This window comes from Fistularia commersonii, chromosome 29 (assembly GCF_037954325.1).
Source record: "Fistularia commersonii isolate RoL2024-O1a breed Wild chromosome 29, RoL_Fcom_v1.0, whole genome shotgun sequence".
Classification (NCBI taxonomy): Eukaryota; Metazoa; Chordata; class Actinopteri; order Syngnathiformes; family Fistulariidae; genus Fistularia; species Fistularia commersonii.
This window is the reverse complement of record NC_141312.1, coordinates 8,891,283-8,906,452: the sequence shown is the minus strand read 5'-3', so window position 1 is coordinate 8,906,452 and position 15,170 is coordinate 8,891,283. Positions and strand designations below refer to the sequence as shown.

The 15,170-nt window shown below is 38.2% G+C and overlaps 1 protein-coding gene across 5 annotated transcripts in view; it reads right to left on the bottom strand.

Annotated features, from left to right (window-relative positions):
* sh3pxd2b (SH3 and PX domains 2B) overlaps window positions 1-14,389 on the bottom strand; it is a 57,760-nt gene extending 43,371 nt beyond the window's left edge. For all 5 annotated transcript variants that reach the window (XM_086177289.1, XM_086177288.1, XM_086177291.1 and 2 more), the window contains exons 1-3: window positions 13,942-14,389; window positions 10,897-10,977; window positions 2,524-2,599 (exon numbers count right to left, since the gene is read on the bottom strand). In XM_086177289.1, coding sequence (XP_086033415.1) covers window positions 2,524-2,599; window positions 10,897-10,977; window positions 13,942-14,013 — 229 coding nt within the window. In that variant the 5' untranslated portion in view covers window positions 14,014-14,389. The remainder of the gene's footprint in view (window positions 1-2,523; window positions 2,600-10,896; window positions 10,978-13,941) is intronic.
* Window positions 14,390-15,170: the final 781 nt, after the last annotated feature.

The window sequence follows — 15,170 nt, the reverse complement described above, 5'->3', positions numbered from 1 at the left end:
TTCTTAGTTATTCATCACTTGACCTTTATCAGTGGACTATCAGCAAAATGAGTTATTAGACTCCAGAAAAAAATGCAGTTGACCTTCACAGTACAAGGTTAATCATACAGAGGACACAGATTATCCTGGCTGGTGTAACCAGTACAAATAGTAAATGTATATCAAATATTATGGAAAAGCAAAACTAAGTACAAAAAAATCATTCTGGATTTGAAAAAGCTTTAAAAGAATCAAATCCATGTTCCATTCAAGGCATCCCTTTCAGACTAACACTACAAGACCAGTATTCAGTATTCTAAAGTAGACAGTATTCTACTACTATACTAAAGTAGACAGTATTCTAAACACCAGTTATCCCACTGTCACATTTCAACTTATTAAAGCAACAGACAGGAAGCTCATCATATGACTGCACATGAAAACATTTTGCACAAATACTTGCCTCAGATAATAAAACTGGTCATCCTGTACCACACAACCTTATAGCCTATTCTTGGAACCTATTCTTAAAGGCAAGAGATGGTAACTCAAGAAAATGCAGGAGTTACGGTTTTGGTCTGTGCTCCTGGCAAAAACATTGCAGGGAACACGCATTGTGCACAAAGACAGACAGCACACTTTGCTGATGTGGATAAACCAAAGCAGAAAACAGCTTTAGGCCTTTAAATAATCAAACCATGGAGGTAAAACCACTGCCTTGTTCATTTGGTCTACCATCCAGGCTTTTGCTCTAAAACTGAAAGATTTGGTCAAGTGACGGGAAGTTGACTCCAAATCAGAAGAATGCTTTCTTAGAATTCTCAGACAACTGAGCACATTGAGTCACTAAGAGTCAGAATCCTCATCCTGATTTTTAGCAATGCTCTGCTAATGCAAACAATGCCACTGTGGGATCCTCAGACAATAACATGAACAAAGATATTCATTTTAGATCTTACATGTTCAACATAAACATTCAAGTAATTCTGGGAAGGAACGTCTTTCTGCAAAGGGACTCTGTGATTTCTTGTAAAATATAAACGGAAAAAACCTAAACATTGAAAACTACAAGTCAAGGGAAGAAGAAACTAGATGGAAAGAAATTAGTGTGTCTCGCAATCTATATATAATCAATTGTCAGTATGCTTTCTTTCATTGTTATTAGGGTTTGGAAATCGGTACCATGAAAGTACGTGTTTTTCTATATTCTCTTCCCCTCCTCCTACTTGCTAGTTCATCAAACAGACAGACTGCATGTTTTTGAGTGTGTATCCTCCCAATGAGTTCCAGACTTACACAGCCAGAGAAATCCTATCCCCCACCAGTCTCAGGCATGGGAACAGAGATACGGGTGGGGTCTTAGGTGGAGTTTTGGAGGTAAAAATATATGATTAAATGCTGTTAAATGTAATACTTTGGAGGTACTGAACACAGACTAATACCTTCCTCTGAGCATTCGTATCTCAACCAGTCCCCGGGCTATGTATTGCTAGTCTGGCGCTGCAGGGATGATGTGGTTATTCAGACTGCTAGACAAAAAGAAATTAAACTGCTCTGGACTTCCCTAATTTTTTCAAGACAGGATATTAACAACTACATACATGGCTATATTATGACTCATGGGCCATGTGTTCTTCTGCCATTCGAAAGAAAAAAAATGTTCTGTAATTTTGTTTGTAGAACAGCGCATTCTCATTGATAAGCAGTCTGCAAGCCCCTCTCCTCATCATACCATGTGAAAAAAATACCCAAATTAAAACTGACTGACATACTGTACTTATAGACAAGCAGTTCTGTGTTCAACTGTGGTTAATGATTTACATAAATACAAACATGAAAAAAAGATCAGTACAGGGGTTATGTCTAAAGATAAGAGGGCTAAGTTTAAATATAACAGTTTAATACATTCATTCCATCAGCATTTATTAAGAATAATAAAAATGGGTTGATGTACTTGATGAACAAGGCCCTTCTTATCACTGTTACAGTTGGTATTATGTCACATTGTATGTATGTTCGATGAAGAAATTTTAATGAAGTGAATGGTGGTACCAAAAATCTTGATATGATGAAATGTTATTATGGGTCCAGTTTCTATAAACAAAATACTGTGATCTTATCCCTGATTGTTCTTGAAAAAGATCCCTTAGTCAAATGATGCTATTTTCCTGTTATTAGATAGAGATGTTAAAGGTGTAAAAACAAGCACAACTGATGATGATTTTCTGCAGGGTACATCCTCACACTGGTATTTGTCAGTTATGGCAAATCAATCGTAAGCATCTATTGTGGTTATATACACAAGTTCAATATCATATTTTATTTCATCAGATGGGCTGAATCAAGACAGCTGCATCTTACACGTTTAGAACCTGTGCTTCTCTCTGGGATTTTTTTTAATCAAATATAAATCTATGATTTGACAGGCACTTCTTTAAATTATAGACCAACAAACCAAAGTGTGATTGGTAATGTTTATTGATACTGCAAGTTTTCAAAGGGGGTGTGTGGTTAAATACTCAAAGGTTGGTTTTTAACTCGCACCTGGTAGGAATGGAATGATCCTTCGCTTAGGATCTTTCTGGCCTCCTTCCACTGGAAATTTATCCAAAAGTTCCATCTGAAACAACAAAGAAGTAAAAATGTTGACCACATGATTTTTTTTCCCCAAACATACAAAACATGCTCTTTACAAACAATGAGACAGCTAAGAATGAAAAAGACAGTTCACATTTTTACAAATCAGCAGTTCCAGCCAGGATTTCAGCCAATAAAGGGGAAGTCTGCCAATGATTAGGAATGTTCTGAGCAGATGTTTTGTTTTTTTCCCCCCTCTATTGCTGCAGCTCATCGGCTGTTAAAGGCACCACTGACATAGTGGAATATTTATTTTTTCCATAAACTTTTAACTCTTTCCTCATACTTTTAACCTGCTTGTTTTATTTATTTTTCTTCCTTTAAATCAAATAATTCTTAGCAGGCAGCATTTCTCATATAACAGAACCGACCTACTCTACATAGGGCAGAAAGAGCCTCTCTACAAGTGTTAAGTACAATCAGGTAGACTTATGCCCTCTTGTTGCTAATTTTGATCTTGTCAAATTCTAGATCTTAGTTGCTGGCTTATTGTGAATATGTTTGTGACCTGTTGACTCAACAGCAACTTAAGCACAGTGTTCTGTGGCTTTGTCAGACAAAAGTAACTTTAAATGTTTGATAAATGTTTCGAATGCTATTTGTAAAACAACCATGTTGCACATAAACAAGGGCAAAATTATTCGCAAGATTTGCAAAATACTTGCATTTGTTATTATCTAGGTTTTGAATTCAGTCCTAAATTCTTTAAACTCTGCCCTCCTATAGTACTTCAACAAAATATGTCTGTATACTATTATTTCTATGTAAATGCATTTACGTACATATGTTCCCCATTGTCCATGCAGCTGTAGATTACAAAATCACATATGGAATGTTAAACAGGGAAAAGGAGCATACTGCAGTCTTTAGCTAACAGTCTAATTTTTATTACTTTTGAGATCTGCTCAAGAAATGTTAAGTTATGACCAGAGATTTTTACCTATTAACTTTGGGTTCTTTTTAGGTTACCTTAACATTTAACCAAAACCTAAGGATTTCATCCTTGAGACCCAGAAAACATTTGCAAGGCTCTGAGATATGATTCCAGCAACCGGACAGTCACATGCAAATGTCAGTGTGAGGGGCCTCACTATTGAAACAGTGTCACCTAAAGAGATGCTACAGGCAGTCAGATAGTGAGAGAAAGAGAAGGAGAACATACACTCCCCCGCACACTGTAATTGTTCCCATGTGCACTCGTGTATGACACACCCAGCCTATGTCCACTGTAAACCTTGCTCAGACTCTAATCAGTGGCACTCGAGTCAAGAAAAGGCATCTGGTGACAGCAAAGATACCAGTTACATCATGCAACCAACACCAAATGTTCATACACCACACACAAGTTGACAGGCAAGTGTAACCATCAACCTTGACATGACCTCCAAAGTCAGTTTCAAAATACATTATTGTGAATGTGTAATCCGTTATGTCTGAAAGAAGAAAATGCATGCCACATTGGCATGCTATGGAGATTTTCAGATTTCACCCACTGATAATACTGAGGAATTATTTAAAAGTAGAACCCAAATAATTATTTAGTCGTACCATGTACAAGATTGTTTACATATAGAATAAGCATATAAAATCTGCAGATAGAAGAAATTTTAGAATCCTATAACGCTGATTAGCAATTTTTCTTTTTTCCTTACTTTCCTTGTCTAGATACTGTATGTCCTCAATACTGATTAACCACCCTTGAGCTTTACAAACCTTATTTTTAAAATTCCAAGTAATTCCTTTAATCAAGCTGACAAGCAGAAGACACAATAAAAAAATTAAAAAGAAGATGAAAAGGCACAGAATGCAAAATTACCATATAGACATTACAGTTACAATAAAGAGGATCTCTTTAGATACTGTGAATAACATTCATAAACTCCTGGGTGCTGCTAAAAAAAATCATACAAATCCAATTGGACCAATGTCAAAAATCAATTCTGTCAATTTGACCAACCTTAATTGATAATATGTATTTCGTGCCATGACCTAAGAAGAGCATCAGAGAAGAAAAATCAAAACAACTAAACTGTCCACTGTCAAAATGTTACATTACCAGAATCTTAATGCTCTCAGGATATGACACTGAAAACCACTAAACATTGATGTTTGATTTTAGCAGATTTTTGCTGTGTCATCTTCCAAGGGCATATAATTTGTCTAGTCCATATCCGCTTAACCAACCAATCAGCCTTCAGACAATGAACAATGTCTGCTCTCTCCACAGCCGAGTAGCCTTCTGATTCTTTGACTCAGTCACTTCACTGTACATTCTTCTCTGAGGTCATTTTTAACCCCATGTGGGCACTCAAATTCTAACAACAATGTCCAACTTATTCAGCAGTCTGAACTTGGTTTCACAGGTTTTTGCACACATGGTGAACATTCAATTGCCTATACATGTGTTAAAATGGCAGATTTTTTTCAAGTATACCAAACTGAAAATTTATTGTAATTATCATTCCCAAAAACTACAGGGCTATATGTTTAGATCAACAAAAATAAGTAATCAAGCTCTGTAATTTTTGTTTCAAAATGTTCAAAAATTAAGTTGCTATTAACATCTAGATTCTTAACACATTTTTCATACATTTTGACAGTTTTTAAACACTTCCTATGGGGCACACATGGTTTTGGTTAATATCCAAAAGATAAATGCATGACTTAATGATCTATGAGGGGTATTTTATATTCAAGTTATTAAGCTCCATTGTCTTTACTAATAAAGCAGTCTCCTTGTTGATACTAAAATGATTCAAAGTGGAAAATATATGACAGCTTTGAAATGATGAATTGCATCATTGGCAATGACTTTGCTTACCTGCTACCAAGTATTTTGTGTTTTTAAAATGATAGGGAATACTGGTTTATTTAACTCTAAAGTTAAGTAGACATGTGTGCGGCATGGAAAAAGGTTCTTTGTGACATGGAAATAAATTGCAAATCTGCAAAGATAACCCCATGCCAAAACCAGTACTTCTGTCCTATACAATCCATATGTGTAAAGGAATAGACCACTTCATTTCTACACATGATTCAAGACATCAACAAGGATGGGGAGAAGTAACACAAGTTATACATTAAAAATTCTTACTGGAAAAAAAAAAAACAACTAAAATATAACAAATGATATATGTGGAAAGTCCAAGCTATGCAGGCTGTTCAGAATGCCTGCGGGGAGTTTTAAGTATGTAGGCCATCAAAAAAAAAATTGACTTCTCAACCCATCCAGCCTTATTGTAGCATCTTGATCCAACCTAAGGAGAAGGTGGGTCAAAGCATTACTGGGAGATTGTGTGAAAAGGAGTCTACAGAGTCACCTACATGTTATCAACCTAAATGTCCACCATTTGAGTGTGAAGGTTAACAAAACTCAGTCAAAGGCAAGTCAAAATGTCAAAAGGAAAAACTTGAGTGCTAATCTGCTGTAAGAGACCTCAAAAGGTTAAGTTGAGTAAAACCTATCTTCTTTGTTCAGCAATTATCACTGCATTTGGTAAAGATTTTTTTTTGATTGCTCCTCTCTCAAACCCCCTCCCCCCCAGCCGAGATTTAAACAAGACGTCTTCAAAAGGAGTGCCCCTAGTCCCAAAGGGACTTAAGAGTCCAGACCTAAGGAGCGGAGTCCATCCATTTGTGAGGTAGCTGTAATTTTCACTAGCTGATGACTGGGTTATGTGAGTGCAAAACCCACTGATCAGGGATGATCCCCTACAAAGCAGATACTGACTCAGGTATACCAAAGGGGGGGCAGATGAGCAGTATCAGAAATATCCTGTGTGGGAATACTGGTTCATGTTCCAGAATAACAATTGCCTTCATACTTGCAATCAATGTAGCATGATGCAAGGCTTTCAACAATGTTGACTATGCATTTGAGGTATTTAGATATTTACCTACAGAGGTACTTACCTACAGTAAATACTAAAGGTTGTCATGGTAATTGCTAGTTCCGTTCATGTGGGCAAACTAACAGTTATGGAATACAAACACTGGTTAATAGTGTAATTATCTGGCTGCAAACTTCTGGCTGCAAGTTCATCTTCAAACCAACGCATCTTACAAAAGAATTGGCTTGTCAGATACATTGAAAAACAACCAGGAAATTGAAGATGTTATGCTCAATGTTGTCAGTGGCAATGCGCCACAGGTTGGTTCTTGGTTAGAGGACGAAAAGTTCTAGAATGAGTTAGATAAAATGATGCAGAATATCGCCAAAGATGAGAGAGTGGTAATTGGTGCAGACTTCAATGGATATGTTGGTGCACCCAATAGTGGGGATGAAGAAGTGATGGGCAGATTTGATAAACAGGATAGGAAGGCAGAGTTACGGATGGTGACAGACTTTGCAAAAAGGAAATGGCATGGACATGGCTGTGGTGAACACTTTTTTCCAGAAAAGACAGGAACATAGGGTAACTTAGACAAGGTAAACTGAAGGAGATCAGTGACTAAAAGTAGTGGGAGGTGAGAGTGTTGCCAGACAGCATAGGATAGTGGTTTGTAGGATTACTCTGGTGACAAGGAAGATCAAGAGTACAAAGGCAGAGCAGAGGACAAAGGAGTGTTATATGGTCTTCCGGGAGAAGTTCAGAAAGGCTCTGGGTGGTCAGGGAGAGTGTACAGATGATTGGACAACTACTGCTAATGTGATCGGGGAGAAAGGTAGAAGAATACTTGGTGTGTTGTCTGGAAGGAAAGTAGATAAGGAGACTTGGTGGTGGAATGAGTTGGTGCAGACGTACACATAGAGAAAGCGATTAGCAAAGAAGTGGGACACTGAGGTGACTGAAGAGAACAGACAGGAGTACAGGGAGATACTGCGTAAGGTAAAGATAGAAGTAGTAAAAGCAAAACAAAGGGAGTACGATGACTTGTATGCTCGGTTGGACAGTAAGGAGGGAGAGAGTGATGTAGACAGGTTGGCAAAACAGATACAGGTTGGCAAAACAGAGAGCTAGAGATGGAAAGGATGTACAGGATGTCCTGGTGATCAAGGATAGAGAGGGAAATGTATTGACAGATGCTAGAAGAGTGATTGGAAGGTGGAAAGACTCCTTTAAACAGCTAATAAATGAGGAAAATGAAAGAAAGGCAAGGGTAGAAGAAGTGACTATTGTAGACCATAAAGTAGCAGAGATTAGAAAAAGTAAAGTGAGGCTTTGAAGAGGATGAAGAGTGGAAAGGCAGTTGCTCCTGATGATATACCTTTGAAGGTATGGAAGTGTCTCATGAGAGAGTGAGAAAATGCCAGAGGAATGGAGACGTATGACGGTTCGATGGAGGGATAAAGATGACGAGCCATACAATGAAGTTATGGAAAAGAGTAGTGGAAACTAAGCTGAGAGCTGAAGGATGGATTCATGTCTAGAAAGACTACTACAGATGCATTATTTGCTTTGAGAATGCAAATAGAAAAGTACAGAGAAGGTCAGAAGCAGAGGCATTAAGTTTTTGTAAACCTAGAAAACACAGTGTGCTGAGAGAGGAACGCTGGTATTGTATGAAGAAATCTGGAGTGGAAGAGAAGTAGACTGGTGCAGGACATGTATGCTAGCTGTGAGAAAGTAGTGAGGTGTGCTGTAGGTGAAACAGAGAAGTTCAAGGTGGAGATGGGACTTCATCAGGGACCAGCACTGAGCATCTTCTTGTTTGTGGTGGTGATGGACAGGCTGACAGATGAGATTTGACAGGAATCTCAATGGACCATGAAGTTTGCAGATAATATTGTGATCTGTAGTGAGAGCAGGGAACAGGTTGAGGAAAATCTTGTGAGGTGAGAAATGAAGATTAGTCGCAGCAAGACAGAATATGTGTGTGAAAGAGAGGACCTGAGTGGAATCAAGAAGTTGGAGGATTTCAAGCACTTAGGGTCAACAGTCAAGAACACTGGAGTGTGGAAAAGAGGTAAAGAAAGAGGTTCGAGTAGGTTTGAATGGGTGGAGAAAAGTGTCAGGGGTACTATGCGATAGAAGAAGATCAGCCAGAATGAAAGGAATGGTGTACAAGACAGTGGGGAGACCAACAATGCTGTATGGTCTAGAAACAGTGACAATGATGAAAAGACAGGAGGCAGAGCTGGAGGTCGCAGAGATGAAGATGTTGAGGTTCTCTTTGGGAGTGACGAGAATGGATGGGAACAGGGATGAGTCCATCAGAGGGATGGCACATGTTAGATGTTTTTGAGAAAAGGTCAGAGATGCCATGCTGAGATGGCCATGAAAAGAGGAGGGATAGTGAATATATTGCTAGACAGATGCTGGAATTGAAGCTACCAGGCAGGAGGTCTAAAGAAAGACCAATGAGAAGATTTGAGTGGTGTTTGATTCAGCTCCATGTCATTACACAATTGAGATAGCTGGATAAATGCACTCAAATGTGACATTGTATCAAAACTAAGACTTTATTCTTGATCGGAATCAAGAGAATTATATGATACTTGAAACATTTCAAAATTCAGATACATTTTCAAACAAAGAGAGTAGATTTGATACTATTTAGTGTTTTAACGACTGCAGCACCGCAACCCCAAAGAAGTCTAATGCCATAATGCCAATGCTAAAAGGAGGTAAGAAACTGGCTTGTAATCTCCCCAACTGAATAAGTCTACACCTCCTTCACCAGAGAGTGCCCACCCATAGGCTGCAACATGTCAGGAAGCAGCTGCATGGCACAAAAGGGAAATTCCTCTGCTTAAAATATAACTTAAGTGCCACTAATCTAATACTGAGGTTTCATATGGGTGCTTGTCATATGATCAAGAAGTGTTGGAACAAGTGAGGATTATGTTCCCCTTGGTTTCATCATCAATATTCATAAACTTTCCTTATAAAGCACTTTAAAAAGCAGGAACTAGACCAAAGTGCTGTACAATGGGCAGGGAAGAACAATAGCATGAGAAAAACAACACAATAAAAATAAGAAATCTAAAATATCAGTAAAAGAGCAGGAGGGCACAGACAACAATTAAGAAGTGCCAATTAAAGTGCCATTTTTCTTTTTGTTTAATATATCACAAAATCAGTAAAGAAAAAATAACACCAACCCTATCAAGTCATATTACTACAATCACTATAAAACTCACATTAAATAATTTGACTTTCTTAGATGTTAATATTAGCAGTCAAATTCAGCTCATAAATCATTCAGCATTAATGATATCTACAAAGGTTCATCATAACTTTCAATCATAATTTACATTTAAAGGTCAACAAAAAATAACTCAGACAATAACCATTGTGAGACAGATGTGACACCATAATGTATGTAGATTTTGTGGTCATCTAAAACTAGAATAAAAGTTCACTCCAGTCTCTTGGAGGAAAATATAATTATACTTATTGTGTTGTATGACCAGACTACTAACTAACAAGGAAGGTTGGGGTTTATTGTTGTCATATTTCTGTGTTCCCCACAAGGATTACTCGTGTTTCATCAGTGGGGGAAAATTACTTCATCTCTTTAAATTGAGTCAGTAAACAGCCATTACTCAATGTTTTAGTAAACCCCTGTTCATTACACAATGTTTATTGACAGTAACTATAAATAAATACCTATCTCTGCTTACTGAAGTCAAAAATGTGCAATGATTTGTTAAATAATTGAGTGGAACTGGAGATGATATATATATAAGACAGCATGACTGGAGATTGTGGAGGTCTAAATCAAAAATACAATGAAATTAGTACTGCAGTAGTTTGCATTTCCCGGTTTCCCATAACATTTACAGCCTTGGAAACCAAAGCAACAACACTATAATAATTTCATTGGCCATATATTTACCATACTAATATATTACAATGAACCTAATCCAATCACGTTTTGAGAGCATGCTGTGCGTAAGATAGTTTCAACATAAATTTGCTGAAGTCATTCGCTCTGAATACTAGACATGGGCTCAGGATAATCACCTTCAAAAGAGGAAGGGGAACTCAAGATACTGATGAGATTCCCGCCTTGTGCAACAGTCACTGCCAGCATGATGTTGAGAGTGATTCAGACATTTCTGTGGTCATCAGCACAGTCGTCATTCTTCACTCTGTCTATTACATCGAGAACTTTTCCAGCTGCTCTCACACAATATAATTACTGCATTTTAATTACTTGTAGAGCTGGGGATGACAGTCTCGGCTACAAATAATAGGTACAAAGAGGTATAATGTAATTTGATAGAGAATATACTTACACCCTGTATGCGATGCTGTGAGTAACTAGCACTTAAGTTGAATATACCAGAAATGTACATACAAGCACAAAAAACACATGGGTTAAGTTGCTCACCTGCAAGTCAAAAAACTTGCTGTAGCGTCTGTAAATGATTTCTGTGCTGCCATCACTCCAGGATACTTTGATGATGTAAACCTGAAAGAGATAAAGTCACTTTTGAATCATACTGCCAGTAGATAGCACTGAATGTGATTCCTTGCAATGACGACAAAGCTGAGTAAAGGCAAAAGGAATGTGTTGCCAGATGTTGTAGGTGTCTCAATTGCATTAAAATTTGTATAAACCACATTTTCATTCAACCATAAGGGTGACACTTTTATTCAGTTCAGTCTTTTGTCTCCACAATAAATATATAAGGAGGTAGCTTAATGAGATTAGATGTAGGTGGAGCAAGCTCTCTTGTCAGGACCCAATCAACTACTCCACAAGAGGGAAGCAGAATGTTTACTTTGTCTCCTGAACTTATTTTTCAGATTATGCCAGGGCTATCAAAGAATTTCCTTGACAAGGTGGGGTCCCAAATCACTATAATACTACACTATAAAATGCTTTTGTTAGATTCTTAACAGGTTTATAGTGCATTAACACACAATCGTATAGAGGGTTTTCAAGTACAGTTGTTCAGTTCATTTTTATGTTAACAAAAAAAAACAAAAAAAAACAAAAAAAAACGTTTTGGACACGAAAGACATCTGAAACAACATCAATGAAGTTGATTGGTCTTCAGACAGACTGAATCACCCCCCCCCAAACACCAAATTCTGTCGTTATTCCCTTAAGAAGAAGACGCAAGATGCAGGGAGGTGCCTGGAAACTCCCTGGTGGCTCACTATGTCTGGCTCAATAATGCTGGCCCCAGTCCGAGACCTTCTCTGGTCTCTCTTTTAGGGCTAAAGACTCCTATGTGGCAGTGGATGGAACAACAATATAACTGTGTTGAGACAGCGGGAAAAGTGTTTTAGGTAATAAAATAATAATTACTTTAATAGCACAAATTTTCCTTATCCTTGTGAGAGTATGTAGAAGCATATTTTTAAGGGACCACTATCAGAGTCTCTGCAAGCTCTTGTAGATAAACATCATGACTGGCAAAAATAAATAAAAGCCCTTTCTTTATCCGAGTTATTTAAATGTTGTTGACCCTTAACTGAGAATAAGTTTACTTTACATAAACAGACAAGGACTATTTACCCTTCCAGCTTCAATTTAGAGACCAGATTTGTTTAAAGTTTAAATTTGTGTAGAAAGTGCTAAAGATCAAGAAAGATGAAGAAGTCACTTCTTTGTCAATATTCAGTTATACATACAGCACAATATCATAGAAATTCAACCACTGCATTTAACACATCAAGATGAACTATACACAGTATGGAGCTGTGTGAGCAGCACCGGGGGCAGTTAGAGGTTCAGTGTCTTGTTCAACAACACTTTGACAGGCTAGGAGGAGCACAGGAATCGAAATAAGAATGTTTGGCTCCAAGATGCTTTAATCCCCTGAGCCACAACGCCCTGAGGGTGTGTCAAGGACACAAATGAAGAAAACCTCTGAGGAGAGGACCTCAGAACTGTTTGTCCTTTTTTTGCTCACACAGCGGTATAAGGTCTGTTGGTATTATTCTCACACATAAATGGATGCAAACCAAAATATGCATCCAATTGCACAGCCGGGGATCGCTGTGTCATCGGAACTAACACCAGTACCTGCTATGACTTTGGCAGACTCTCATTCTCTCTGTTGGCCCTGGAGATCACATGATGTCATGCATGTTACCATAACAGAATATGTGCATTTCTGCAGATAAAACTCAAGAGCTTTAATCGTATCTTACTTGCTATCCTAAAAGTAAGACAAAAAACAGGTGTTTTTTGTTTGTTTTTCATTTGCAGAAGAAAATACATGATTCTGTCATTTTGACATTGTCTTTTCCCACCGAAGTCTTTGGTACCAAAAGGAAAGGACTGTCAAAACCGACAAAAATACATTCTCCTCTCTCTAAATCAAATTTCCAGAAAACTGCAGACATAGCATCAAAATCTTTTTGTGGCAACTGGACTTGTTTTTCTTCCCCGTGAAGACGTTTCACCTCTCATCCGAGAGGCTTCTTCAGTTCGAAGAAATTGAGAAGAAGAAGATTTTGACAAGATTTAACCATGACCTGGATGTCTGAGAACCTCCACAGACAAGGTTTGGGTGATATGAAAGTTAATTGCTACTATATGTCTAGTCTTCTTTTCCTTTCGGCTTTATAATGATACAATAATCTCTTCTGATGTCTCCATTAGCTTAAATAAGGCTATAATTATGATTTATAGAAACTTTTTCTAAAACTAAACTGCTTACATGTTTTCACAAAATTATAAATTGTCATGGTTACACAATTTGGTTAGATGATGACCAAGTTAGTATTTCCACATTGAGTTTGAGATCTTTTAGTGTTTTTTTAAAAAGCTAGAATGATCGATTTCAGCTCAGTCTAAATGGGGACAAGCTTGAATTTTCAGTGGACTGGAATCGTGCTGTCAATTGTAGAACTTCTCCAGGAAAGAGATTTGTAGACCGGAAGCAAAGATCAGAAGCATCCATATAGTGAAGAAGGTCACAAGTCACATGACCCATAGCGATTTCAATTTCGTACAAACAAAACGATAAATCATCAAATGATTAGAAAAAATAGGCTTAATAAATGGACAATAAATATTAACGGAGATAAGTAATAACCTCTTATAAATTGTTTAACTGTTTGATGTGTAAAGCCAGGCAGCTTCAGTGCAAGCCAATATAAAGTCAATAACGGATGTCTAAATCTTGCTTGCTCTTTAAAACCCCTTCGGTCCGCCAGTTACATTTTGCATGTGATTTTGGCTTACTAATGACAAATTCCGCTGACAGAGTAAACCTCAGAAGGAAAAAAAGAATCCTTTAAACGGTCACAATTCGAACATCTGGCCATTTTGTAAACGGTAATTTGATACGCTCTTTGTTTTTTTTCCTCAAAGCCAAAGGGGAAGAGAGGGTGGAAAAGAGCAGGATAACTTCACTATGCTACCCCACTTGAAGCAACAAAGCGCCGTTCTGTAAGACCATTAAATGTAACTTACGTAGTGTTTGCTCGGATTCCTTCGCTTCTGGACATCTTGCACGGTAACATCTTGCACGGTGCGCCGTGGCATGATGTCCTCTCAGTCCGTCCCCGTTTGAAAACACACAAATTCTTTTTTTTTCCCCTTGGAATAGATGAGCAACTCAACCTGGTTGAGAAAGTTTGAACCGCGTCGATTCTTGGTCACCCGCGCCTGCGAGATCCGTGGCGAACACAACTTACGTGTTGTTCCTGTTGATTTTTACGTATGTATTCGTTTGTTTCAATCGTTCACAAATCAACCTAGGCTGTTAACAATTGTGCCACTCAGAGACTCTGAAGGTCGACCTTCTACGTTTCCCTTCTTCTCCGTCTTCGTCTTCTTCTTTTTCTCCTTCTTCTTCTTCCCCTTCTTCCCCACGTCCGGCCGATTGCGTCCAAGCAGACTCCTTCTCAGCCACCTCCCATGTGAGCGAATGGAACGCTCGGTAGCTGAGTGGGCCAGCCCCGCCGACGCAGGATGCCGATCCAGGACTCCCGCCCCGGATTGGGCACTGAGCCCGGCTGCGCGGAAACCTCCTAAGTAATATATTTTATTTGTTAACTCCTCATTTAATGCTATTAACAACCAGTCATTGCGTTTTCAAACAAGAAACGCGACGAATGGCGATATCCTTTAACGTCGATAGCTCGACGTATCACTGCCTGTTGATATGAAGCAAACACGTGAATGTTAATGAAATGGAATCTTCCGGTGGTGGAACGGACGGTCTTGTTCGGGCTAAAATGCAACAACCGGATCTGAATCCACCCTCCGAGATATACATTTACCATTTTTTACTATTTTATTTTCCAAAATGAAACTGGCTTTTTGGCCAAATTGTTCAATTAGCAGCTTAATATCCCCTTGGCCCACTTAAGCTGCTTATATTGCTCAAAGAAAATGAAGTTGTCATCGAATACTCTGTTACAGTTAGCATATGAATCAAGTTTGTGACATTTGATAACCCACAAGTCTGAAGGTCCATCTTCTATTTATTTGTTTTCAATGATAATATTTTCCAGTGGCTAGCTCTTGCAGTTGTAGCGCCATATCATGGTCTATCAATACAACAAAGTCCGAACAGATTTAATACTCAATTATCATCCTTAAAACTGCCTGGCCTGACCCCAAATTTAGCATGTTTTCAATTTCATATCCCTTCTCTCCCTTCAGCTAAATCCAACTTGGACCATCAACACAAATGT